Source organism: Microsporum canis, genomic scaffold (genome assembly GCF_000151145.1).
Source record: "Microsporum canis CBS 113480 supercont1.2 genomic scaffold, whole genome shotgun sequence".
Taxonomy (NCBI): domain Eukaryota; kingdom Fungi; phylum Ascomycota; class Eurotiomycetes; order Onygenales; family Arthrodermataceae; genus Microsporum; species Microsporum canis.
In genome coordinates, this window is record NW_003299168.1 from 3,124,787 (window position 1) to 3,151,346 (window position 26,560).

General features: G+C 48.5%; 10 protein-coding genes across 10 annotated transcripts; 7 read left to right on the forward strand and 3 right to left on the reverse strand.

Moving 5' to 3' along the window:
• Positions 1-285: 285 nt before the first annotated feature.
• MCYG_02626 (allantoin permease) lies at positions 286-2,228 on the forward strand (the record flags this gene model as incomplete). Its single annotated transcript, XM_002849646.1, has 9 exons — positions 286-369; positions 436-795; positions 856-918; positions 990-1,151; positions 1,213-1,317; positions 1,387-1,579; positions 1,658-1,816; positions 1,894-1,994; positions 2,046-2,228. The coding sequence occupies 9 exons, from the start codon at positions 286-288 to the stop codon at positions 2,226-2,228; spliced, it is 1,410 nt and encodes a 469-aa protein (XP_002849692.1).
• A 335-nt stretch (positions 2,229-2,563) lies between these two features.
• MCYG_02627 (DHHC zinc finger membrane protein) lies at positions 2,564-4,163 on the forward strand (the record flags this gene model as incomplete). The annotated part of the gene is made up of 5 exons (XM_002849647.1): positions 2,564-2,919; positions 2,989-3,160; positions 3,216-3,515; positions 3,589-3,667; positions 3,751-4,163. The coding sequence occupies 5 exons, from the start codon at positions 2,564-2,566 to the stop codon at positions 4,161-4,163; spliced, it is 1,320 nt and encodes a 439-aa protein (XP_002849693.1).
• A 568-nt stretch (positions 4,164-4,731) lies between these two features.
• Positions 4,732-5,367, forward strand: MCYG_02628 (acetyltransferase; the record flags this gene model as incomplete). The annotated part of the gene is made up of 1 exon (XM_002849648.1): positions 4,732-5,367. The coding sequence occupies one exon, from the start codon at positions 4,732-4,734 to the stop codon at positions 5,365-5,367; it is 636 nt and encodes a 211-aa protein (XP_002849694.1).
• Positions 5,368-5,644: 277 nt separating this feature from the next.
• On the reverse strand, positions 5,645-9,263 carry MCYG_02629 (cell cycle serine/threonine-protein kinase CDC5/MSD2; the record flags this gene model as incomplete). The annotated part of the gene is made up of 4 exons (XM_002849649.1): positions 5,645-6,253; positions 6,316-8,392; positions 8,464-8,906; positions 8,964-9,263. The coding sequence occupies 4 exons, from the start codon at positions 9,261-9,263 to the stop codon at positions 5,645-5,647; spliced, it is 3,429 nt and encodes a 1,142-aa protein (XP_002849695.1).
• Positions 9,264-9,907: 644 nt separating this feature from the next.
• Positions 9,908-10,794, forward strand: MCYG_02630 (OPA3 domain-containing protein; the record flags this gene model as incomplete). The annotated part of the gene is made up of 2 exons (XM_002849650.1): positions 9,908-9,970; positions 10,036-10,794. 2 exons carry the CDS (start codon positions 9,908-9,910, stop codon positions 10,792-10,794), a joined length of 822 nt encoding a protein of 273 aa, XP_002849696.1.
• A 548-nt stretch (positions 10,795-11,342) lies between these two features.
• Positions 11,343-15,583, forward strand: MCYG_02631 (myosin I heavy chain; the record flags this gene model as incomplete). The annotated part of the gene is made up of 9 exons (XM_002849651.1): positions 11,343-11,399; positions 11,448-11,636; positions 11,694-11,739; positions 11,793-12,275; positions 12,327-14,024; positions 14,091-14,182; positions 14,240-14,490; positions 14,546-15,090; positions 15,159-15,583. 9 exons carry the CDS (start codon positions 11,343-11,345, stop codon positions 15,581-15,583), a joined length of 3,786 nt encoding a protein of 1,261 aa, XP_002849697.1.
• A 508-nt stretch (positions 15,584-16,091) lies between these two features.
• Positions 16,092-17,885, reverse strand: MCYG_02632 (conserved hypothetical protein; the record flags this gene model as incomplete). Its single annotated transcript, XM_002849652.1, has 3 exons — positions 16,092-17,276; positions 17,352-17,687; positions 17,787-17,885. The coding sequence occupies 3 exons, from the start codon at positions 17,883-17,885 to the stop codon at positions 16,092-16,094; spliced, it is 1,620 nt and encodes a 539-aa protein (XP_002849698.1).
• A 1,038-nt stretch (positions 17,886-18,923) lies between these two features.
• Positions 18,924-19,324, forward strand: MCYG_02633 (uncharacterized protein; the record flags this gene model as incomplete). Its single annotated transcript, XM_002849653.1, has 3 exons — positions 18,924-19,072; positions 19,127-19,215; positions 19,260-19,324. The coding sequence occupies 3 exons, from the start codon at positions 18,924-18,926 to the stop codon at positions 19,322-19,324; spliced, it is 303 nt and encodes a 100-aa protein (XP_002849699.1).
• Positions 19,325-21,063: 1,739 nt separating this feature from the next.
• On the reverse strand, positions 21,064-23,063 carry MCYG_02634 (benzoate 4-monooxygenase cytochrome P450; the record flags this gene model as incomplete). The annotated part of the gene is made up of 5 exons (XM_002849654.1): positions 21,064-21,392; positions 21,574-21,982; positions 22,085-22,365; positions 22,432-22,596; positions 22,685-23,063. 5 exons carry the CDS (start codon positions 23,061-23,063, stop codon positions 21,064-21,066), a joined length of 1,563 nt encoding a protein of 520 aa, XP_002849700.1.
• Positions 23,064-23,758: 695 nt separating this feature from the next.
• MCYG_02635 (conserved hypothetical protein) lies at positions 23,759-25,500 on the forward strand (the record flags this gene model as incomplete). The annotated part of the gene is made up of 6 exons (XM_002849655.1): positions 23,759-23,976; positions 24,042-24,327; positions 24,487-24,543; positions 24,640-24,777; positions 25,059-25,381; positions 25,440-25,500. The coding sequence occupies 6 exons, from the start codon at positions 23,759-23,761 to the stop codon at positions 25,498-25,500; spliced, it is 1,083 nt and encodes a 360-aa protein (XP_002849701.1).
• Between the last annotated feature and the right edge of the window lie 1,060 nt (positions 25,501-26,560).

Below are 26,560 nucleotides of genomic sequence, written 5' to 3' on the forward strand. Positions count from 1 at the left end.
TAAACATAGTGGTCTCTGATACGTCGGTGATGGTATCCGAATTGCTATCCATCTTCACCCCGTATCCCTGGATCCGCGATGCAAGCCGAACATTATATGGTCAGGCGGGTTATTAAGCTACTGCCATACTCCACCCTCAAGCAAGAGAGTTGCTCCAACTAACAGGGTTATAGCCTCTATACTTTGTTCTCTGTACATGGGTTGGCAATATATTAGAACCCAGTCCATCTGCAGATGAAGAACAACCTACAGCGAGCACTCCTTTTTCCCTTGTCTACCGATGCTATGGCCTTATCTATTTTGACCAAAATCGATCTTTGCGTGCTACCGCTGTTGATTATATCACTGTTCCTCGCGGGGCTGGACAAGGTCTGCATAACTTGAGCGCTATCGAAAAAAAGGAAGTGCTAAGCAGGCCATGCCTATCATGTATAGAATGCGCTCGCATATGCCGCAGTTCTGGGGATGAACGATGACCTCCACCTCCATGGCCAGCAATACTCCTGGCTCGGCTCCATATTCAACATAGCATACCTCTTTGCGGAGTTTCCTACATCATGGCTACTTACTAGACTGCCAATTGGCAAGTATGTCAGCTCTTCGTTGATTTTGTGGGGAGCGTGTGCATGCGCTATGGCGGCCTGTACCAATTTTGCAAGCGCTGCCGCCGTCCGATTCCTTCTGGGGGCCCTAGAATCGGCTGTTCTGCCGTCGGTGATCGTGATAATGGCTAGCTGGTATCGGCGAGAGGAGCAACCCCTTCGCGCTGCGTTATGTTTCGGCCCTTTCTCAGGCGTATGTATTTTCGGTGCTACTCGTCGGAGAGTATGACTCGCTCATATTGATACATGACAGATATTCGGGGGTATTCTTGCATATGCGGTTGGAACACTTCGAGCACAAATACCTACATGGAAGGTATATACGGAAAAATATCTCCCTTTTCTTTGCCCTAGTTGTATTACCATTTTGACATGGCATATAACTAGTTGATATTCTTGATTTACGGTGCTATTACTATCGCCTTTGGCTTCGTCTGTCTCCTGGCGCTCCCGGACAACCACGATAAGGCCTTCTTCCTCTCCAAGGGCGAACGAGATGAGGCAAAACTCAGAGTTTCTGATAACCAGACTGGCAAGGACATGCGTAAGGTTAGTTTTTTTGCACGACATTTTCGATCTTATCCGAGGCTGATACTGATCAATGTGATAGAAATGGAAGTTACCCCATATTTTTGAGGCTCTGAAGGACGGTAAATATTGGGCAGTTGTGGCTTTTGTTTTATTTCAATCTGTCACGAATGCAGGGGTTACAAATGTGAGTTAACATCGATCTCACGTTAGGGTCTATGGTACGCAGGACACAATCACTAACCACTCCCCCAAGTTTAATCCTCTAATAATAGCTGGGTTTGGGTACTCAAAGCAGATAACTGTGCTTCTAGCAGCCCCCCAGGGGGTTGTTGCCCTAACCGCGCAGGTGGGTGCAGCGTTGTTAGCACTCTACATTCCTAACCTCCGCTGCCTGCTGTGGGTGCTCTCCTGTTTCCCCTCTCTCGCGGGGATCCTAGTAGTAAGATGTAAGTTTCACCCTAGACTAGTATTCAGATGTATGCTCCTTTGCGAGGCCGGTCACAAGCTAACGGATAATGCTCAAGATGTTTCTGTGTCAGAGAACCGTATCGCGGCTCTCATGGGGGTATACCTAACCGGATTCTACAACATTGCCTGGACTATGGCCCTAAGCCTTGTGGCTTCTAATACCGCTGGAGCGACAAAGAAGAGCTTTGTCTCAGCATCCATTGCCATTGCCCATGGTAATCACCCCCCCTTTTTTTTTACCTCAGTGGACTTCAGATGCCACGTCCGTTCGTAACTAACATTCGAGAAATAGGAGTCGGAGGATTAGTCGGCCCTCAGTTTTTCCTCGACAGTCAGAAACCTCACTATCAGCTTGGGCTCGGCGCCATGATTGCTTCCTTAATAATGATGGCAGTCTGTGGTATAGTATACTGGTTAGTATAATGTTTCTGCCTTGCTTTCTAGGCTTCAAGCTCACGGTTTTCCTACCATAGGACGCTTTGTATCCGTCAGAACAAAGCTCGAGATAACCTGAATGCGTCCACAAGCCCCTTACCTGATGAAAGTTGCTCCGATGAAATATATCCCGAGAGTGAAGTAAACGATAAGACCGATCTTGAGATTCATTCATTTCGTTATACCTACTAAAGTAGATCGCCTCGTTTATGTAGATCGGATATATAACTATATACTAGGGACTTATAGGTACACCTAAATATAGCAATTCCAATGCGGTAGTAGCCTTGAATATAATCGAAATGTTCTTCTCGTAGAACATCCAGCAGTAGCAAAATATATCTTATGTAGTCACTTATCTTGGTATATAAAGATTGGTATTTTAGTGCGACATGCGGAATCTCCGCTTTTTTGGCGCAGGAAGCGAAAAGCTTTTTCCCTGTTTTCTAACTACGCCGTTTATGCAATATCAAACCCAACCCCTTGATTCTCGTTGGTTCTGGATGAATCCTCAGAACAGGGAGGTGATGGCGGACTTTCGGATATCTCAGCTTGCAGTACCGTTAGTGGTGCTGTTGATAGCATTCCTTTCTTATAGCTCGCAATATTTATTTCTCCATATCGATCCTGCACCTCTCGATACATCGGAGCTGGTGAAATTCAACTTCCTGGTAGCATGTATATGGATATGCTATGTTCGGTCATGCCTGACAGATCCCGGGAGGATTCCAAAAGACTGGCGACCGCCTCCTCCTCGCTCAGATACACTGATGGAGAAGCGTCCTGGTGATGATGGTGGCGATCCTGGTTCCCGTCAGCGATGGTGCAGGAGATGCGAGGCCTATAAACCTCCAAGATCCCATCACTGTAAGACTTGTCAACGGTGAGCATAGCATGATTGTCTAGGATATAGCCTCTCTACTGGTCCGTGTTACTGATAACTATCAAAAAGATGCATTCCTAAAATGGATCACCATTGCCCATGGACAAACAACTGTGTTTCACATTTCACATTCCCACATTTCATCCGTTTTCTGTTTTATGCCGTTGCTTCAATGATATACCTGGAGCGTTTCCTCTATACCCGCCTGGTTGTTATATGGAATAACCGGGGACTTCCGAGTGTATGTTTCATCGTCGTGACCCTCAAATCGAATGCCAACTAACCTTTGAGGATAGTATTATGGCCCGTCTCTATTTCAGCTTGGGCATCTCTTTGTGCTCGCAATTGTCAACTCTGTGGTTCTCCTTGCACTGTTGATTCTATTTTTGAGAAACATATGGATGTTAGGTGCAAATGAGACTACTATTGAGGGATGGGAAATAGAAAGACATAAGACACTATGCCGACGAGCACGAGCCCTTGGCGGTTACCTCGATGGTCCGGACGGTGTCAAAGTCCGCATTCGAAGGCAGGAGTTTCCATATGATATTGGTATATGGAATAATATTAGAGATGGAATGGGTGGAAGCAGCAATGTTCGTCACCCCCTAATAACTAACGGGTAAACCCTTACAGAAACCGTGTTCTAAGGAAATTGCAACATGACAGATACTTGGCTGGTTTTGGCCTTTCTCTCAGACACCAAAACGAAGCACAGGGCTGGAGTTTGAAGTTAACGGGTTTGAAGGTATGTCTTGCTCCGTTACAGCTCTTCCCTACGCTCCAACCCCTCCAGTTGCTGCTTAAAACAAGTGTATTGATTATTCAAAGATGAATATGTCAATTGGCCCCCGCCAGATCCCGATAGAATGGCACGCGGTGTGCATCGGTCTCAAGAAGATAATACAATGCTCTTTGGTGAGAACCGAAACTTCAACTCTGAGGAAATTGATGCCTTCCGACAGCGGCAGGACGCAGACTATTTGCGCCGGCAAGTCGAGTCTGATGTTCGCCGCCGGAAACCCTTCAATAAAAGATATACAAACAGGGGAGATGATGCACAGTTGTTGAATACCTCTGACTCGGAAGACGAGGAACTATCTAATAGTGGAGAAGAGGGCTGGAGAAATTCAGAGGGTGAACGGCTAGGTGACTTTGGAGTCGATGAAGAGGTAGAATTTTATGACGAAGATGATATACCGCTTGCAACGTTGATTCAGCGAAGAAAACTCCATTCGCAATGAAAGGGGTGATTCTTTTCTTTTGCCTTCAAGTGGACACCAAGCTGCCTATACTGAAGCTGGTAGCCAGCCTGAGAACGACTTGTGATGACCTATCATCTATCATCACAGGGGAATTTGAGGACTGACTTGGCCAATTTTATATAAATGCGAGTATTCGCATAACATCTTCGCCAGGAAGGGCTAAGGAAATATAGCGTCTCATGGTCTCTCAGCGATGCAGCTCTTGTTGCTTTGAACCCACCCTCCAGGATTGATTTCTCACCCTCTGAGTGAAATAAAGAGTATCTAACCGGGAGAAACTACTTACGAATAACTACGGTAGAGAAACAGGGGTGGCTGGGTTGCTCCGCCTATGGAAGCAGATAGAATGCCCTTTTTATGGAATCCCACGAGTTAAGGCTAGGATCCTTCGTATTGTTCTACCCGAGTCATAGTTGGTGATACTAAAAAGCAAATACGATAGTTATCTCTATAGAGGAAAGCCGCTGAAGTTTTGCACGCTTCCAACTATTGATATAAGTTCCTGTTGAATATATAACGAGTTTATCCATCGAAAATTAACCCAGCAATGGACGAAGCTACCTCTGATATGAAATTGACGCCCCGTATTCACCTTCGTCGCCTCAAACCAAGCGATGTCGATTTTCTCTGCTTGCTCAACAATGACGAAGGAGTGATGAGATATATCGACGACGCTCCTCCGTCCAGGGAAGAAGTGGAAGAAGAAGTCCGGCAAATCATCCAAGCCTACAATAAAAGCCCTAAATATGGCAAATGGATAGCTGAAACTCCTGCACATGAAGGGATGGAATTCATCGGCTGGCTACGCCTTGGTGATCTAGATGAACTAGCCCAGCAGTGTTTTGATGAGAAAGATTATGGAGTCAAGAAATCCGAGGGAGAGCCTGTGGTGGTGGAACTTGGATACAGGCTGCGTCGTCGGTTCTGGGGCCAGGGACTGGCAACTGAGGGAGGTCGAGCCTTGGTAGACTACGCCTTCTGCTCATCTAATGTCAACCTGGTCGTGGCTGGGACTATGTTCGTCAACTCGCGATCTCGCCGTGTTATGGAGAAGTGTGGCTTGAAACATGTAAGAACACTCCATTTGGACTTCGACAATCCGCTACCCGGAACAGAGCTAGGGGAGGTGTTCTATGCTATTAGCAGAGAACAGTGGCTGGCTTCGGTTGGTAAAGAGAGCTGATAAGTTAACAACAAATGTGGAGGGACACTGCTTGGTTGAAAATATTATATATAAGCTAAGAGAATCGATAGATATGCTAGAAGAAAGACGAAGAAGAAAACCATATTCACATGCGGCCAAGGGTATTTTCGCTCCAGGAAGACCAAAAAGCAGTGACAGGCAAGGGTCGTAAATTCGTTATATGAAGCAAATGTAGACTGACAAGTAGTGAAACAATGGAAGCCAAGGGCGCGAGTAAACCAGACTCTATAACGTAGTGGCGGGTATCGGGATGATCTCAAGCCAACCTCTGTAGCTGAGTCCCAAGCTGCGGACTCCCTTCCATGCCAACACACTCAACTTCTCCAGCTTGGTTCATTTGAAGCTTGACAGACATGTAGTCGCCATCTCCCCCTTGTGCTCCGACAGAAACCCAAACAAACTTGCTTCCAGAAGCACTAGCCCATGACCGTTCTTGAGCTCCGTCCCAGAAAAGATCCATCGAAGTACATTTTATAGCGCCATTAACTTTGGAGACAGACGAGGTAGAGACTCTTCCTCCTAGCCTTTTATTCTTGGTCCAGCATTCGATAACAGTAGTGATGAATTCAAGCTTCTTGGGGAAGGAGTTCGCTTCCAAGATATCTCTAAATCGTTCAGAACTGATACCTGGAACCCTTGTGGGGAGGCCGGCAATAGCAGACAGGTAGGCGGAGGCCGGTTCTGATATCACGGTTCTAGTGTCAAAACCACTAGGATGCATTCTCCCTTTTGCAACAAGATATCTGGCCGCTGAGGGTGAAAGATGATAGAAATCAATTCGACAAGAGCTAACCAAGTCTGACGGATCAGTAGGCCTCCGCTCAGGTAGGTACAGCACAAGTTTTGTGTGATCGGGGAAGTTGAACTGCAAATAGAGAAGGTCAATGAATTGTCCGAACCGAGGATTGGTTGATAGATGAATCTTACCTGGAACGCACCATCTCCAAAGCCCCACACTCCAACATTGCCGAGCCTTTGATAAAACTTGATATATTGACTGCTACCTCTTGACTTTGATGGTTCAATGGCTCCTCTGCCCAGCGATCCTACCATATACTTCCCAAACTGATCCACTAGTCTGACACGGTTCGCCTTTTCAGCACTTCGAACGGTACAAAGAACGTTCGCTGGCTTATCAGGGCTTGACCTTCTTGTTTCAAATGTTCTTGCAGGAAGAAGAGCGCGTTTGACAGTTCCGTCAGAGTACCCATCTACGTTGATTTCTACATTTTCGTAGAACTCAACTGGCTTGCCGTCCCTTGGAACAAGTTGATCAACTTCTGAGTATGGTATAGCGCTTTCAGGGTCCCCTTTGGCACGCGCTTTCAGCCGAAGATGACTTTCGCCGTCCCTAACTACCACTCCTGTCGCAGGGTAGCCATTCTCACCCCTAAAAACGCAACCGACACTCCCCTCATCAAGGACATAGGCAATTCCATATCGATTGGTGTAGTCAACCCACTTAACAACATATGGATGCGCGCCGGATTTAGAAAGTGACTTAGATTGAACAACTCGCTGCCCAGAACTTCCAAGTGAGCTCTGAGGTGACTGCTGCCGGAGGACAGACTGGTATATTTGCAAATCGGCTATAACTTCCTGAACACTAGATCCTGGCATTATATCCGATTGATCCTCTGGTAAGATAAGAGCCCCAGAACCTAATGCCGAGCGGGGTTTTCCGCTACTGCCGGACGAAGTTGATGACGAGGTTGTAGACCTACTGATACTACCGTTTGGTTTTTGGACGCGGGATTCAGGGCCTCTGGCCGTGCTTGATGATTGAGTTTGTTGACGCCGTAGAGTTGTGTCTGAATTTACCTGGATTGGCTTCGTTCGACTGGCATCTGGGTCTGCCTGGGGTTTACCATATCTAGGTTTGGTGGGCTCCTCGACCGCATACTCTTGTACCATATCCCGAAGGGCTAGGGCTGGATCTGGCTCTGCAACGGAAGTATTCCTAGTAAAAGCCCCTAGAGCTGCTGGGGTTGAGTTTGATTTTGACATAGATGCCGCGGGCGCGCGTGCCTTTTCCCTCATAGACTCATGATAAGCCTGGGCAGTTTGTGATCTGGTGCGTATAGGGCGTTCACTGAGCAAATTTCGAGTGCTCCTTATGGCTGGATTCTTCTCCTTTGCAGAGTCGGTCGCTGCCAAAGGAACTCCCATTGGCGGGCTACTTGAAGAGCTTTCCTTTGCTGCTTGACGCGGTGCAATTGCTTGTTGACGTAGCATGGCAGCATGATTCTTTGGAGCTGACTCTCGTCGATTAAGTTGGGCAGCCAGGGCAATCTCGGTCCTCGCTATCATTGCAGCTTTAGATTTTGTAAGGGTGCCCTGCCGGGCACGAACTGTTTTGTTACCATCATCATCCTCTTCCTGTAAATCATTTTCCACTTCTGGCTCCTCGATACTCCAGTCCTTGCCATTGTCAATATAGTAACTGTAAACCCTATCTGTTGGAAGTGGCATAACAGGCTGGAGTCCTCTCTCTTCTTCTGTGAGACACTCAGCAAAAGCCGACTTTCCGCACCGTTTGCCAGCTGATTTTCGTATTTCGCCGGAGCTCCTTCTTCCAACGCCGCACTCTGCGTAAAATATGTTCTTACATATGGTGTATCTTTGGTTCGAATTCGTAACATGAGAGATCAGCTTTCTATATGTTGCATCATACTCCAAACTGAATCCTGGCTCTATATTGTCTCCTCGGGGGCTCTGCTTAGTTACCCAATGCGGAGTTGATGTGCGGCATTCAGGGTCTAGTTCGCGGGGAATACACCCGGGGTACATGTTGAAGAATGGGTGGTCCACGATCTGGTCAGGATCCGGTCGTCTTTCCTCTGCAAGATTCAAGCAAGCAGTGACAAGGTCTTTTGCTTCGTCTGGGATATAGTTTGCGCCTTCAGTGTCCACCGGCCAGTCATAACTAAGGGATTTAACCTTCTTATAAATTTCCTCTTGAGTCTTGGATTGGAATGGCGGAAAACCAGTTAGCATAGCGAAGCTATTTCCACACATAGTGGTATGGTTAGTCTTTTTATTTCAACCTACGAGTGAAGGAGTTGCGTAACTCACAAGATAACGCCCAATGACCATATATCGACTTTCTGGTTGTGTCCTCCTTTGCTCTTATCCAGCACCTCTGGGGCGATATAGTTAGGTGTTCCGCAAAGTGTCTTCCTCCTCTTCTCGTCCTTTTCACTTAGCATCAGGGCGGCCAGTCCAAAGTCTCCCACTTTGATATTCATGCCTTGATCAAGAAAGAGGTTCCCCATCTTCAAATCGCGATGGGCAACATGACGCTTGTGAAGATATTTCACCGCACCGCAAAGCTGTATCATAAATCTTCGCACCTCTGGTAGGCTAAGGAATTTTCTTTTCTTAACCATGTCCATCACCGACCCATTGGGGCAAAGCTCGAGCACCACATATATGTTCTTTTGGAAAGAAAACGCCCGGTGAAAGGTGACAATGTTAGGATGCTTCATCTTTGAGTGGATTTGGAGCTCTGTCCGAAACTAGTACCGCAAATTAGGTTAGCTATCACCTACCACCAGATACCAGGGCTGCCATACCTTTTCCTCCATCTTCTTCTGCTGCATCTCTGACTTCACTACTTTCATCGCAAATACTCGACCATTTCTGGAGAGTTTCCCTTCATAGCAGACTGCAAATCCACCTTTCCCTAGAAAGCCACCAATATCGTATTCCTCTCCGTAGGCGCCAGGTTCCTTGACCTGAGGAGGCGGGGGTGTCGCATGATGCCGGTTGGACGTTGACTTTTGAGCTGAATTACTCCTGACAGATAGCTTTTTAGTCAGTTCGACTTTCGGCTTTGGTGGAATGTTGGTTGATCGCGGAGATAGTGGCTCCATGTCTAGTATGTTTTGCGAGCTTGCATAGGGCGGGAAATCAGGGCAGTAGATAAGCTGAACGACAAGGCAATGGCTGATCCGAGTGTATAAGAGCTGCTCTGCGGATAATAGGAGAGCTCAACTGTAGGTCTGGGGGGGAGACGAAGTAGAATTGCGCCGATGGTACAATGAGGAAGACGACAAATGAATACAGTAGTTGCTGAATGAAACAAATGCGTCAATAAAAGACGTAAAGACTGCTAAAAGATACCGCAAAGTCTTTCAAAAGGTACACTCAGTATGAAATAAACGAGTGAGTGTACGTGTGTATGTGTGTGTCTTTCGATGTTTACTCCAAGAAAGCAACCTTTTTTGGCCGGACAACGCTATGTCCCAAAAAGGAAATATATAAACAAAAACCTCTCGGAATCGGAAAAACAATTCGGATCTATTCATGATTATGTCATCACTCAGCTGGCCTTTTTTCTACTTTTCGACGTTTTGATATTGGTTTGTTAGATCTACAGTTGTTGTATAGCTGATATCATCACTCTTATTCATCTCGGAGCCCATTACGTTGCTGGGGAGATGCGGTAGTTATGTCGCTCGTTATACACTGAACCTGTCTATCGAAAGAAGCAGCAGAAGAGAATGATAGCTACGCAATGTCTAGCATTACACTCAAGCTCTCGTCTCTTGTGATAAGGACTCTCTCCAAACCCATAGCGGTAAGCGCGGCGGATATCGATGTCTGCTTCTATGAAATAGACTAACAGCATCCCTGCGTGACCAGAACCAAATCAAGGCCCAAGCTCGTGAACATGAACGCTTTCGTCGGATATGCGTATCCTTTGCGCAAGCAGTCCACCGCATTGATATGCGGTTAAGACTCGGCTTGCTTCAGAACACTGCTGCCCTTGAAAAACAAGCTGCTCGCGAGGCGGCGGAGGCGCAGGCCAAGAAGATAAAGCTCCAAACCCCCACCGTCAAGACGGAAGCACAGACAAAGGCAGAGGAGCTGCTTAAGGCAAAAGAAAAGGCTAGTGGTGGTGCTACAAAACCCCCTCCAATTCCACGGATTCGACCGTTGTCTGAAGGGAAAGCGATCGATATGGGAGCCAACTTCATCAGCGAAACCTTTCTTTTCCTCGTAGGAGGGGGACTGATTATATTCGAGTCTCTCCGGTCCCGGAGAAAGGAGACATCAAGGCGAGAAGACGTTGCCGAGCGTCTTGTCGAACTAGAAGAGTCAGAGAATGCTGCTCGCGCTGCGCTGATTGTCTTGGAGAAGGAGATTCTTCGGCTACAAGCCCAGCTTGAGAAGCGTCCGGTGAAGGAATTAAAGCGGGTTCTACCAAAGGAAATATGGGATGCTGGCGAGGAGCCAGAACCGCAACCTGAGTCTCCAACACTTCTCACGACGCTCTCCTCCTACCTCCTGTGGCCAAAATCAGGCAGCAATAATACCAATAACCCCGGACCACAGACCCCAGCCCGAACTCCATCCCAGCGAGATGCGGGCTCACCATCCATGCCTCAACCGAGCAAGTAAATTTTCTGGCTCGTTCGACAAACTTGTGGCATATCTGAACATATACATCTTATATGACTTTGAGATACCCTCCCCTCTGTTGTCTAAATATTTAAACTACAACAGTAGTTCCACTCTGGCCACTTCCTTTTTTCCATTACGCTTCATATTGTATATTAGAACATAGTTGAGATCATTGAATAGACATGTCACCGTAATCACCAATCTATATCTCTATAGAATATAAATAATCAATCGGTGGCGCAGGAGAAAAAGCCGCGTGGTAAGCTGCATCATCTTGATTATGTAATAAACGACATTTAATTAGTTTTGAAATGTTACCGACTTGACCAAGACGATCAGGCTTGTTGTTTGAGCTTTTTTGATACCCAAGACAGCCTTTGCTGCAGTGTCTCTTCCTCACCCCGTAATCTCTCGCGATAAGTGTCTGGGTGCCTCCTTTTACCGTCGACGGAAGAATTACAGCCGCGCGCTCTCGACATCATAACTCTCCAGGCTCGCTCTGTGTTGGCCGCCCCAGCTGGCCTTAAGCTACTACTATCGGAAGGATGGTAAGTCGCAAGCTTGAAGGATACAAGCCCAGCTTAAGAGGACTGGGCCTGTTTGCTAATTTGACCTGCTAGGGTTATTCTAAACGTCCCCGGGACGATAAGAAGAGCAAAGGCGGGCGGTCAAAACATGCGGGGGATAAGGGGTCTAGTCAGCCGCGAGTAAAGAAGGCAGTATTTGAGAGCACCAAGAAGAAAGAGGTTGGCGTATCAGACCTTACGCTACTCAGTAAAGTCTCCAACGAGGCCATCAACGAGAATCTGAAGAAACGCTTTGAGCATGGAGAAATTTACGTGGGTTACGTACAATGACTGCTCCCCGACGAACTACGAGCTAACTCCGGGTCGCAGACATATATTGGCCATGTGCTTGTATCCGTCAATCCATTCCGAGACTGTAAGTCTCCGTCCGCCCCTCCGTGTATCCTGCTCGTTCTAACTCTGTCTTAGTGGGAATATATACCGATGAGGTCCTTGATTCGTACCGTGGGAAGAACCGGCTCGAGGTCAAACCGCACGTCTTTGCAGTCGCCGAGTCGGCATATTATAACATGAAAGCATACAAGGAAAACCAGTGTGTTATCATTTCCGGAGAGTCTGGTGCAGGGAAAACCGAGGCTGCTAGGAGATTAATGCAGTACATTGCAAACGTGTCAGGAGGCTCTGATTCTTCTATCCAAGAAACCAAGGACATGGTGCTGGCAACCAACCCGCTCCTGGAATCGTTTGGGAATGCGAAAACATTGCGCAACAACAATTCGTCGCGATTTGGAAAGTATTTGGAGCTTCAGTTCAATTCGGTGGGAGAACCTGTTGGAGCTGTGATTACGAACTATTTATTAGAAAAATCCAGAGTTGTGGGCCAAATCACCAACGAGCGCAATTTTCATATATTCTATCAATTTACGAAGGCTGCTCCCCAATCATACAGAGGTACGAATCACTATGATTTTTACCTGTTGCACCTACTAATGCACGCCACAGAATCATTTGGAATTCAAAAGCCAGACGCTTACCTTTACACAAGCCGCTCAAAATGCTTTGACGTACCGAATATAGATGATTCGGCGGACTTTAGAGAGACCGTTGAAGCTATGAAGATCATTGGCTTAAGTCAAGCTGAGCAGGATAATATATTCCGCGTGTTAGCTGCCATTCTTTGGCTAGGAAATATGCAGTTTGTTGAGGATGACCAAAGCAACGCCACGATTACGGATCGATCAGTTATCGATTTTGTTGCTTATTTAATGGAAGTCGATGCGGACCAGGTTCAGAAGGCCCTCACCCACAGGATTGTCGAAACAGCTAGGGGAGGCCGGAGAGGCTCCATCTATGAGGTGCCATTAAACACCGTACAAGCCCTAGCTGTTCGTGATGCTCTCGCGAAAGCCCTTTACTTCAATCTCTTTGACTGGATAGTGCAGCGAGTAAATGCCTCCCTAGTCGCTAAAGGGGCTGTCACAAACTCCATTGGTATCCTCGATATTTATGGATTTGAAATTTTCGAAAAGAACTCATTCGAACAGCTCTGTATTAACTACGTTAACGAAAAGCTTCAGCAGATTTTCATTCAACTAACATTAAAGACTGAGCAAGAAGAATACGCCCGGGAGCAGATCCAGTGGACACCCATCAAATACTTCGACAACAAGGTCGTTTGCTCGCTAATTGAAGATAAAAGGCCACCAGGAATTTTCGCTGCCCTTAATGATGCATGTGCCACCGCGCATGCGGACTCTGCGGCAGCGGATCAAACGTTTGTTGGACGATTGAACTTCCTGGGCCAGAATCCAAATTTCGAATCCCGCCAAGGGCAGTTTATTGTCAAGCACTACGCCGGCGATGTCTCCTATGCTATTGAAGGGATGACCGACAAGAACAAGGACCAACTCCTTAAAGACATATTAAACCTTGTCAACTCGAGCAGTAACGGTTTCTTGCATACTTTATTCCCTGACCAAGTGAATCAGGACGACAAACGACGTCCTCCAACGGCTGGTGACAAGATAAAGGCATCTGCAAATGACCTGGTTACGACATTATCTAAAGCCCAGCCTTCGTATATTCGAACAATCAAGCCAAATGACAACAAATCGCCTTCCGAATACAATGTTGGCAATGTTATGCATCAAATCAAATACCTGGGTTTGCAAGAAAATGTGCGAATCAGGAGAGCTGGATTCGCCTACCGACAGACATTCGAGAAGTTTGTTGAACGCTTTTATCTCTTATCCCCCAAAACCTCATATGCTGGTGATTACACCTGGACTGGCGATTCAGAATCCGGCTGTCGACAAATCTTGAAGGACACTAGTATCCCAAGCGAAGAATACCAAATGGGAGTCACCAAGGCTTTCATTAAGACCCCCGAAACCCTTTTCGCCCTAGAACACATGCGAGACCGTTATTGGCATAACATGGCAATCAGGATCCAGCGTGCATGGCGCAATTATCTCAGATATCGAATCGAATGTGCCATCCGCATTCAAAGGTTCTGGAGGCGTGTCACCGGTGGTCTGGAGTATATAAAACTACGAGATCAGGGTCACAGAGTCCTAGGTGGGAAGAAAGAGCGTCGCCGTTTCAGTCTTCTCGGCTCAAGGAGGTTCCTTGGTGACTATATCGGTGTTGGGAATACTGGTGGGTTTGGAGAGATCGTTAAGGATTCCATCCGCCTTTCAGGTAAGTTTCCAAGCACGATGGATGCATTGTCATTACGTCAATTAAATATGTATTCCTCTATTCTAGATTCCGAAACGGTACTTTTCTCCTGTCGTTGCGAGCTTCTAGTTACAAAATTCGGTCGATCGAGTAAACCTGCGCCACGACTTCTTATCCTGGTATGTGTATGCCCCTTACCTTTTGTCCTAGTGGATGCTAATATGGCATTCTGATAGACGGCAAAAAATGTCTATATCATCGTTCAATCTGTTGTGAACAATCAACTTAACATATCTGCTGAGCGGACCATCTCACTGGGTGCGATCAAGGCTGTTGGAACATCCAATCTTAAGGATGATTGGTTTTCAATCGTTGTTGGTGCTCAGCAGGAGCCAGACCCCCTACTATCGTGCGTCCTCAAAACAGAGTTTTTCACCCATCTCACAAACGCTCTACGCGGACAGATGAACTTGAAAATAGCGGATGTGTATGTTTTCAAGCTTTCCTCCCAAAAACACATCATACTAACTTTCTTTTTCTAGGATCGATTTCAATAAAAAGCCAGGGAAGATGGCCCAAGTGAAAGTGGTCAAAGATCCAGCAGTTGCCAGGGACGATGTGTATAAGAGTGGAACCATCCGCACCGGGCCAGGAGAGCCTGCAAGCTCGGTATCAAAGCCAACACCGCGACCCAAACAGGTTGCCGGGAAGCCCATTACTAAGGGTAAACTCCTGCGTCCTGGTGGCCCTGGAGGCGGACCATCCAAGCTCTCCCAAGCTGCGGCCAAACCAAAACCTCGCCCCGCTGCACAACAACTTCCGGGAAGTGGTCATCAGTCGACTCTCGAGTCGAGACCCGTTCCCCAGCCTGGTCCTGTTGCTGCCGTTGCAGCCTCACATAACCGTGTTGGTTCTACATCGTCACAAACCCAGTCACGACCGCCACCACCACCTCCTCCTCCTCAAGTGGCTCCACCACCCAAAAAACCTATGGCCAAAGTTTTGTATGACTTCAACAGTGGGAATACAAATGAGCTGGCAATCCGACAGGGAGAAATGGTACAGATTATTTCCCGTGAAACCAATGGTATTTGGCCCTCTTTTTTTAGCCCTTCGTCATTGATAGGATTTAAAATATACTGACAACTTGTATAGGCTGGTGGCTATGCATGAATCCAAGCTCGGGCATCCAGGGATGGACGCCAGAAGCATATCTTGAAGAAGTGAAGGAGGCAGCGGTTGCTCCTCCTCCACCTCCGCCACCCCCGGTAGCCGCCAAAGCTCCAACTCCCACCCCCGTGTCTAACGGTGCAAGCCGTGCCGGTGGATCTGCCGCCGCAAAGGTAAAGCCTGCTCCCCCCGCACCCCCAGCTAAACGCCCGATCAACGTCCGCAAACAAATTCCCGTAGCTCCACGGGATAGCGCTGTCAGCATGAATTCACAGGATTCATCTGGTGCAAGCGGCCGGGCAACTCCAAACAGTATGAGCAACGCAAGCTTGGCCGGTGGTCTTGCGGAGGCCTTACGGCAGCGCCAGAGTGCAATGCAGGGAAAACATAATGACGACGACGACTGGTGAAGCGAAGTTGGTCCCTTTTAGCTCTCCCCCTTTTTTTCTATACTAATGAGATGCTGCATTTCGTTTCTTGTCAAACGTTTCCGTGTTTACATTGAGATTTGTTACTGAACTATTAGAATGGCTGATCTTTTGTTATGGGTTTTATTTCCTGCCATCTACTATTCTTTAGGTCTAAAATAACTTATGCTGGCTATTTCCCTATCTTTTACGGTTATAAACATGGTATATTCAGAGTATTAGTCCGTTAAAGGGCTCTAAAAGAAGTTGACATGCTGTTTTAATAAGACTCAATTCGTCTTGTATAAAAATGAAAAAGTGACCTTAATTAATAACATCTATACAACCCATCTTGCAACGTCACAAGAAATTCATCGAGCTCATAAACAAAAACACGCTGGAGAGGAAGAAGAAAACGCCAAAAGAAGAAAAAAAGGGGCAAAGTAAAAGGGAGAAGTGATATATAAAGACATCAGCCTAGAAGATGAAGATACCCACGGCAAAGATACCCCTATCTCGGAGCAGAAGTCGGGCTGTGAGCTGGCGAGGGCGCCTGGAGATGCGATACAGGCGTCTGCGGCGCGCTGCTGGTAGGCGTAGCAACTTCTATCGCGATACTGGGCAGTGTTGAGAGCGGCGGGAGTCTCGGTGCGTGTTCGACAGCCTCGACTTCACCGTCGACGGCTTCACTAACAACGATGTCGGCGGCCTCGTTGGGCGGCGTTGGCTGGTACGGAGGAGCATCTCCCCATTCCACAGCTTCATACGGCGGAGGAATCGAGCTCATGCCCAGGTCAGCTTCACTGGGGAGGGTTGCAGGCCCTGTGGTCGTCCTGAAAGACTCTGCATCAGAGTTGTTGGATGTGTGAGACAGCAGAGACGAAGCCGACGTCGACCGCTGATGCGTGTGGATGCCCAGCGGACTCGATCCCATGGCCGCAGCAGAGTCGAGCAGGCCTCGCGAGTCGGAGTCGGGAGAGCCGGATGATAAACGGGTTCCGTCGTGTCTGACATGGCCGATATCAGCATACGAGACGCTGGATACTCGTCTTTCCCGGGCGCGAGACTGATGCTCAGCCAGCAGAGTGGCCGCAGAAACGCTGATAGAGCTTCCATTAGGGGATCCGGATTGAGACTGCAGCCTGTTTGCCTCTGCTCGAGCGCGGCTCTCTCGTCGAAGCTCCTCTACACGGGCCCAGTCGCCTCTCTCGCGGGCCTCTCTGCGCTGCTGGCGTGCCTCTTCGCGCTCAGCAATCTCTCGCCTTCGCGCCAGCCGGATCTGATAGAGAGACTCCATCTGTTCCTCTCGGATATGTTCCTCCTCCTCGGCTGTCTCGGGGAACTCGATGACAACGTCCATCCCGTCCCGCTCCCCTTCTCTGGCAATCACCCGCTCGCTCGCCTTGGGCGTCATCGTGTAGGATGGGAGTGTCATCACAGATCGGACGGAGGTGTTACGGTCGACTGCGGCCTCCTGGCGGCTCTCGCTGGCATCTTCTCTCCCATTGACTTCGGCCAGCTGTGCTGTTCCGTTTGGTACGGCGTTATATGACGAGCCAGGTGTCCATCGCTGCCACAGGCCCTTCAAGTACTTCCCGGGTATGAATCGAGGCTGATAATTCTGCCTTCGAAGGTGCCGTAGCACGAAGAACGCTATGATGAAGGAAACGGCGAATGCGAGGACGATGATAGCAACCTGCAAAACACAGAATATAGGCCGTCAGACAGACCTCGATCTATCAATCTCTCCCAGAGAGGATATTTTACTCACATAGTACCGGTTGTCAGGGACTTCTGACCTGATATCATCATCACTAACTCGCCGGAGAATATACATCTTTGAACGGGTATGGCAACTCTCTTGCCCTCGATGTGGCTGGGCCACCACCGAACGGAAACCTGCTTGCGCTCTCTCGCTTCTTCGTCCTTGACCGATGGAATCTGGCGGCTGTCTCTCTAGGATGGTAACACCAACAGCTTTTACAGAGGGTTCGAAGGTATTCACTGCCTTTCCTGAGCAGTCTAGTTTACCAAACAGCTTCTCATTGTTGACTGGTGACTTTTTTTTTCCAGGGCTGAGGTGATGATGGCACTGCTGCGCCCTCAACTACGTGCCAATCAACGGCGATAATTTCATCAGTGACAAGGGGGCCAGATCGTGCTCCACCAGTTTATATGTTGCTGCTGGGTTGGTTCCGGGGCAGACCTCGATATATTCGATGGCTTCAAGTGCACCAAGTCTCTCCTTTCGTCCGTCTGATTCTTCATGTCCAAGAAACTGTCCGAGACACGGCGGCATCGCCATCCTTTGACAAGTTGACAGCTCTGCTAGGCAGTGGAGCTGAGCCGCAGCAATAGAGTTCGCAACGAGAAAACAAGCAGTTATTCGTCAATATATCAGCAAGGAGAAACGGAGAACATTCGTCTGGCTGCCCAGTGTCCCGAAGAAACAAGTGAGCTGCCCTGGCTCAACGGAGAGTCAAAGCTCTTTATTATATCTGTCATATGAAGCTGACTACGTAGCTACAGGATTCCTAAGGATGGGGAATGACGGCCGTATATACATAGTATCGTGTATGTATAACCAGGCGACATGGAGGGGGCAGGGCGCGGCTCCGCCAGCCATCGAGATCCATAAGGCTAGGGTTTCAGCGCCATAGTCACTTGCAGGCGAAAGAAGGGTGACCGAGAGGGTGCTTGGTTGTTGGGCCAGGTCCCTTCAATATCTCATACGTATAGCTCGGCATATCGACAATGACAGGTTCAAAGGTGAACAGAACCGCATACGGGTGCACTCCTAACCACAGAGTAGGCTTTCAATACTCCGTACATGACTATGTAATTAGGTATGGCCCGGGAGCTAAAGAAAAGGACTTGGCCCCGGAATTTCGAGCCTCAGGCCGCTTGGGGCAAATGCGCTCAGACACTGAGGTATTACCCCGTATGCACCTAGGTAGTGATTGATGGCTGGTATGCCTAGCAAAACATCTCAATGTGCCATCAGACCAGTCATTCTACTCGTCTGTGCTACCACCAATCTTGATGCGCGAAGCGGCACCTTATCGACAAACCAGGAGATAGGAGCTGACGACCGCTCGGCAGTCTATTGAGGCGGCCTCGAGCAAAGAATGAATTATGAAACGAAAAGAGGCTTTCTGACTACACAATCCGTCAAATATGATAGCCAATGTTGGTGGCAAGAGAATGGCAGGCTTTTACGGTTCAAAGAGCGTCGAGGAAGAGACATAAATTTCAGCAGCATCTCACAATGATGGGAGACGAATGAGAGGATATCTATACAACTTTGAGCAAGGCATCATAACTTGCTGATGGTGGCAGCATCATGCCGTCCTCCCGCTTATATGTGTATATGAATGGTGTTGTTGCCTTGGCCTTGTCAGACCTTGCAAAAAGACAACCAGGCGGCTTCAAAAGCGACAATATTTCCAAACACTCCACATGTGTTGATACTGGGGGACGTTATATAGTCCGGCCTGGAACTCACACCTAGCCATCGACTGCACTTGATACTTATTAATATATGAGAAATCTTCATTACACGAAGAGCCAGCCAACGAATATGGCCGGAAAGGACATGGACAGGCAGCCCCAGGCTACAGTCAAGGGTTTCTCTGGTTCGCCATATCTAACCCTTGGGGTATATATATAACATTTACAGTAAGGATATGGATGTGGCAGCGGAAACTTACTGAGCCGATCCGTCGATCAAGGGTTACCGAGTGACCCGGCGTTGCCAGTACATACAGATTATGTACGTAGAGAGGTACGCCATACATGATACGAATTTCGCACGCCGAAATCGCCGAGGGCAGTGGTGATTATGATATCTGCAGGCAGATCTTCGACGTTTCTTTTGATGAGCGTTGGACAGGGTTGTATGTCGTGCGTGATGACTGATCTGACTTGTTGCATGCATACTCAATCTCAACCAGAGGAAACGAAGAGACAAGCCGACCACACAAAGTATGTATAGAAGGTAAGCTCGTATAATCCCCTTCTTCGCGATTCCCTCGGATGGTCCATTGAATAACGTTTTCCTAAGTTCGAAGTGGACAAATTAGACCCCAAATGCTACTCCAGACGGTCAGGGATTGCTAGGGAACCCCTGACCCATATCCCAACCAATGCATCCATTATGCAACCGCGGCTTCTTTTCTCAAATAAATGTGAAAAAGAGGTGGTCTTGATGGCCCGCTACCTGGATCACGCCATGATGCACTCGTACTATGTACAGAGTATCTATACCTACATCGTGCGTCCGTCGTCTGGAATGTGCTCCGTCCCCTGCGGGCACATCAGGCCATACATACTCCCAACGAGGTCAGGATTTAGAAGTCAACGCAAGTTATAGTTGCAGACCTGCAGTTAATAATGTGGTGGAAGCGGGTTGATCACACAATCCCAAAATATGTATCAGCCAACCGACAGATGGGAAACCCTACTCACCTTGAAACTTTATGCAAAAAAAAAAAACGAACCAGAAAAGAATCAGAAAAGAAAAAAAAAAAAGAAGAAGCCAATCTCTCGCCTAAATCATGTTAATATATATCATGCTGCGACGCGGACAAGAGCCCAGCATGTTGGATCCTCAAGGGCTGGTAGCAAATCACCACTGCCGCAGCAGACAGAACCCATGAACGAGCCTGATGCCCGTGTCCCGTCAGGCTGGTTCGGGGTGTGGACGTTTCCCATTCAGCGGGTCGGCGTTGGTGTGACGTTGCTGGTTGCTGGACTGCCAACATATAGATTTATACGGAGTACGGCTTAAATATCATTAATCTGGTGCACCTTTCTTTCAGCTTTCAAAATGGGGTATTATATCATGTGGACCGCTATGCGCGCGCTGCCGCAATTAGATCCCGTCGCCGCTGAAACAAAACGGAGGAGTGGCTTTCTTTTCTTTTCTCCCACTGCCCGTTGCTACTGCGTCCTTCGCCTGAAATCGAATCTGGTGTTTTGTCCAACATTAATACTTTTTGGCCGGCTCCAGTTTATTATTCTCTTTGTGTAGGGTTGGCGGGAAGGGAAAGAAGAAAAAGAAAAGAAAAGGAAAAGAAAATGATCCCCTGTGTTCAAACGGACGTTGTGCTGCCATCTGCGTACGTCTTGATTATTCTCAGTTCGCATCTGAATTCATAGAGGGTTATAAAGAGGTACAGCAAGGAAATTCGTCAGCTATGGCATGAAGACCTAAAGAGAGGAGTAAAAAAAAAAAAAAAAAAAAGAAATCGTCATGTCTCGTTCATCGTTTCGGCTTCGGGCTGAAAAATCATTGAATGTCTTCATTATGCATATACACCCGAAAAGAAAAGAAAAGAAGCCCGCCCGCTTAGAAGAGGAGAAAAGAAGAAAAGAAGTGAAATTGCAGGACTAAAGTTGAAAAGGTAAGGAGTTATTTGTGTTAAAAAAAAAGGAGGAGGAGGTGAGAAAGGGAAAAACGAAGGAACAGGAACAAACCAGCTTCAAGCCCCATTGGCTACGAGGTCGGGAGAACGCTTGGTAAAGACCAGGGGAACCGTCGGCGCATCAGCCGTGAAGTAGTCTCTAAATCCGCCCTTACCGTCGTAGAGTTTCTCGGCGCCGACACGGCTTTCTTTGGGGAAGTTGAAGTCGAACAGACGGACGACCATGGCAAGCAACATGCGCATCTCCATCATGGCCAGCGGGCGACCAGCGCAGGAGTATCTGCCGGCCAAAAAGGGGCTGAAGGCATCTTTCCGGATGATAAGGTCAGGCTTGGATGACCATCGTTCGGGGATGAATTGATCGGGCTTGACGAAGTATCTGCTATCTAGATCGGGTAATTTATATCCATGTTAGAACATACATTTGACTCAAAACGACGGGGATGAGGGGAAAGGGTTCGCAATAATACGAAAGGCAGAAAAAAAAAGGTCAGAAGTACAAAAAAAAAAAAGGAAGAAAAAAAGAAAGTAACTTGGGCTAGCAGGGATTCAAGTCGTGATACGTACCGCGATGGAGGGAGAATGTGGGAGTTGAGACGATCGTATCTCCAGGAATCCATCTATCAGCAATCATTGCTCCCTGCGGAGGGGTCAGGCGTTGCACTCCGCTGGGGACGGGAGGGTATAGGCGCAGGCCTTCGTTGATGCAACCCTCGAGGAGGGGGCTGCCGGCCAGCTTTTGGTGCGAGAGCTGGTCGATTGTAGGCACGAGCAGGTCAATCTCTGCCTGCAATGCCTTCTTCTGGTCTGGATTCAGCGCGAGCAAGTAGAGTACCGTGGTCAGGTTGAGTGCGGTGGTCTCACTCCCTGCCACGATGGCCAGTTCGGCGTCATAAGTCAGGTCTCCGTCAGAAATCGCCTCGCTGAGGTCGCTTCCCAGTATATAGGAAAACAAGTCGGGCCGTGTCGTCCCCAGCTATTTGCTCGTCAGTAGATGTATATTAACGTAGGAAGTAAGCAGTACCTTCATCCGCTCCTGGACCTGGACACCGCACCAGGAGATCCAGTTTGCACGCACACGGCTGATGCCAGGTAGTTTCTGGAAGAGAATAAACAGCCAGGGGACACTGATGAGGGTGCCGACAACCGGTTTGCCGGCTTCCATCATGCCAAAGAGGAAGTGTGGATTGCTCGTCCTGAGCATGTCAAAGGAGCGTCCAAAGCTGAGGTCGCCCATGACATCGAAGCCAAAGTACTTGAACCATTTACCGATGTCGACCGGAGTGCCAGACAGCCTAGAGAGCTGCTTGACCAGCTCCAAGCAGTGCTGGAACACACGGGGCTCATACTCGCTCAACGCTGTAGAGATGTTAGTAGATCCTTAGCATTTGACAGAGAGGGAGAGAGAGAGCAGTTCAGGGGCACCTTTTGGACTGAAGCCTCGGTCCCAGGTACGCCGTCTGCTCGAGTGAAATGCCTTGTCTCGCGTCATCTGAAGAGACCTGGACGGGTAATTGAGATCATAGAAGGGTCCCTTGAGACAGACTGAGCCGTAGCCATGGATATCACGCACGGCAGATGCGTTGTTGACTGATATCTCGCGCGGTCCTAACCAGCAGTCAGCACAACACCACGTAGCAAGAGGCCAAAAAAAACCTACTGATACGAACAAAGTCACCGTGTTCGGCATGAAGACCCTGAACGGCTTCGTGGAACTTGAATTGAGGCAGGGAGCTGGCTACAGACCAGAAGCCGGACAGTTTGGCGGCGACGGGCCCAGGGAACTGCTTGAGTGCATGGAAACAGAGCCGGTAGATGCATATACTGGCGAAGAGAGAGAGCGAGTAGGCCGCAGCGAGAGCAGCCAGCGTCACCACCGAGTCGAAGACGGGCAGACGCTGGACGAACAAGAGTCCAGCAAGCAAGCCAGCGGCCGCGAGGGAGTAGAAAGCAGCAACCAGAGGAGCATGTCTCTCCCACTCGCCGCGCAGGAAGAGCTGCCAGTGGGAGAGCAGGCCGGCAGCGGCAGCGAGGCCCAGCACCGTCATCGTCGCCATCTCGATCGATCTATCTATACGTCTCTCGATGTCGATGTCTTCGAAGTCGGGCGGGTTTTTTTACTATGGAAGAAAAAAGACAGGCAAGCAAACTAGAAAGAAAGATATATAGAAAAGGAAGAAGCCAGCTAACTTGACTGCTAGTTAGTTCACTTTGTCTAAGTAATGTATATGCTAGCAGGGATTTGGAAGCAGCTATAAAAGCAGTTGAATATATATAAATGAATATATATTCATGCGACGTAAGGGCAGGGGAGCAGAGGCAGAAGAAGAAAAGCAAGGCCCCCCCTTAACATATAACAACAACCCTGGAAGATGCATAGAGAGAGAGAGAGGGAAAAGGACAGGGGAACACAGAGAGAGACGGATATCTTGCCTGACCTGTTGAGCCAGGAAGAGAAACGGTCTTCTTCTCTCTCTTCGTCTTCCGTGGACGCTGTCTCGAGATATCTACGTATGCGACAAAGACGGACAAAGACGGGCTCGACTACATCGAACAACTTACTTCCTCTATAAGCCATCAGAGGGAGAGGAGAAGAAGAAGAGGAGGAGGACGAGTTGGTACGGCCTGTTGGTGCTACTTCTGCTGCATCCCGCGGATCCAACATATACACGACACGCTGACCGGAGTCGCTTTTCCTTCTCGTTTGCACCTCCAGCAGCATCAGGAGCAGCGACAGCGACAGAACCGCCCCATGGCGCACTCTACGACCGCCGAGGACCAGCCTGAGACCGACGGCCCTCGACCTTCGAAGCTGGTCAAACCGTCGCCGGACGAGAGCGTCGCCGTCGCTGCTGAACAGGCCTCGACCGGCTCGCCCGTCCGTCGTCCTGAGCCTGAGGATGCGCCGCAGCTGGCGCCGGACGAGGACGACGAGCTCGATGACAGTGACTCTGCTGTCGGAAGCGATGGGTTAGTTTATCGTTCTTTAAATCGTGTCTTTTTCTAAGAGGTTCAATCATCTAATGGGTGGATAGCGATGAAAACTCGCTACAGTCCTTGACGTCCAGCATTACCAGCTATGTCTACAGGAACGGACGTCGTTACGCCTCATTCAGAGGAGGGCGATACTGCCTGCCCAACGATGAGGTTGGCCTCTTCTTCTGCTTCTGCTTCTCTTCTGCTTCTTCTAACATCGCCAGGCCGAGTCGGATCGCCATGACTTCCTCCAACATATATACGGCATGCTCTTTGGCGGGCGGCTCATCTTTGCGCCCATATCAGACAGTCCAGAGAGGATACTCGACATCGGCACAGGCACAGGCAAGTTTCTTCTTCTTCTCCCGGCGGCTCGAGCTGCATGCTGACTCTTCGTATTTCAGGTATCTGGGCCTTGGATGTTGCAGAGTTCGTCTTTCCCCCGGTCTCTCATCCTGCTCAAGAGTGATGTCTCTCGTTTCTCACGCTGCAGCTTATGATTAGTGCATATCCAGCCACACACGTTATAGGAACCGATATCTCGCCCATCCAGCCTACTTGGTCCGTTTTTTCTTTCTTTTTTTTTTTTTCTTGCTTCTCTTCTCCATTCATGCGAATCCCCCCTAGTAAAGAAGACTACTAACCCGCCACCGCCAGGGTCTCACCAAACATCTCGTTCGAGATCGACGATGCAGAAAGCGAATGGACCTTCAGGCAGCGATTCGACCTCATTCACTTCCAGAATCTCAACGGTGCAATCCGCGACTGGCGCCGTTTACTCTCTCAAATATACGAGTATGTCAACAAACTAGACCCTCAACCCGTTGAACCTAAACTTCCTGTCTTGCTTTCTTTTTTATCGATATATTTCTTTTGTCTTTTACCTTCCCGCTCCCGTTGCCACTCCCGTCCGAGGTTCCAGTCTTTTTTGTATTTGAGTTTTGTCCTGTGGTTGAAGTGGCTGACAGAAGGGCGATAGCAACCTGATGCCGGGTGGATATGTCGAAGCCAAAGAAACCGACGTGTACGCGACATGCGACGACGACTCCATCCCCGAAGACTGTCACCTGCGCCAGTGGGAATCAAACTGTATCAAAGCATGCAGCCTTATCGGTCAGACCCTGACTGCTCCAGAAAACGTCAAGAGATGGATGCAGGAGGCCGGCTTCGTCGATGTGAAGGAGGAACAGTTCAAACTGCCTATCAACACCTGGCCAAAGGACCCGGAGCTCAAGCTCGCCGGCCGGTACCAGCAAGTCCAGTATTCCGATGCCCTCCAACCTTATGCCCTGGGGTTGCTGGTCGAAGTCCTCGGCTGGTCCAGAGAGGAGATGGAGCTCTTCCTCGTTGGCTTGAGGAAAGATCTTGCCAATCGCGCGCTACACGGGTATAACATAGTGTATGCAACCAAACTCTTTGCCTTGTTCATTCTCCGCCATCGCTAATCGCATCTATAGCCATGTCATCACAGCCCGGAAGCCAGGTATGGGAAAGCGAAAATTCTCTGAAACGGAGTAGCACCCCGTATCTGTTATTTCCCCGCCCATCTCTATAAACCGTACTACTTACCCATCCCCATGACACGCTGGGGATGACTTTATACCCTTTTGTCTCTTTATTTCTGGTTGCCTGCCACACTATACCACATTATATCGCTTCCTATTTGCATTCTCCGTCTTGTTGGAGTTCGATCAATCTGCTGGTTCCCAGTTCTAATATTCCCATACTCACTCTTCACCACTTCAATCCGGGCCATAGAATCGTTTTAAGCACGCTGGATTTCTCTCCCTCTCTCTTTTTTTGTTCTTGGGAATACCTCTTGTTCTTTGGTGTTATTTCAGCGATGGCATTGTTGGATTAGGAAAATTATCAGCCAAATAGTCGGGAAACAGGAGGAATCTGATTCGCGTTGCTCTGCAGTAGCATGCAACGGTATCAATAGCCTATGGTTATCATAGTGACGATGCAAGACAGATGGTGTTTCTTTATATCTTATGTATCATGACGTCTCTCTCCATGGCATGATCCGACGTAAGGGGTATATTTATAGACGAACTCCGTAGAATCCATCGACATCAGCCACAAACCAGAGGTAGCAAAGAAAAAATAAAATAGTAATAAATGAATGCAGAAGAGAAAAGAGGAAGAAAAAAAAGGGACCAGCAAGCCAAAAAAGAGTGCGGCCCTGACCTCTTTATACGCCAGTGGCGTTTCCTTCCATCCGCTTCTCTTCCCTCTTGCTCAGGAGCCTCAAAAGCCCGCCACGGGATCAGATATATCGAATCCGATTCCCTGGCAGCGGCCTCAGATCCCCTTGAAACGGCCTATCCCAGCGAGTTATGGAAGAAAATGCCCGCGATCGGCTTGGCCTAAGGTTTATACTTATGCGCGATGGCTTCGGTCTAATCAAGGCTCTTCCTCGATCTTTCTTTTCTTTTTTTCTACTTCTTTTCTTATTTTCCTGTGAGATGGAGTAGTGCCGCACGAGTTAAGGGGCGCTCTTGTTGGTGGAGGATAATTGGTATAGATTGATGCCAACGAGAAGGTGTGTAAATCCGTGACTTGAACATGAAACAAG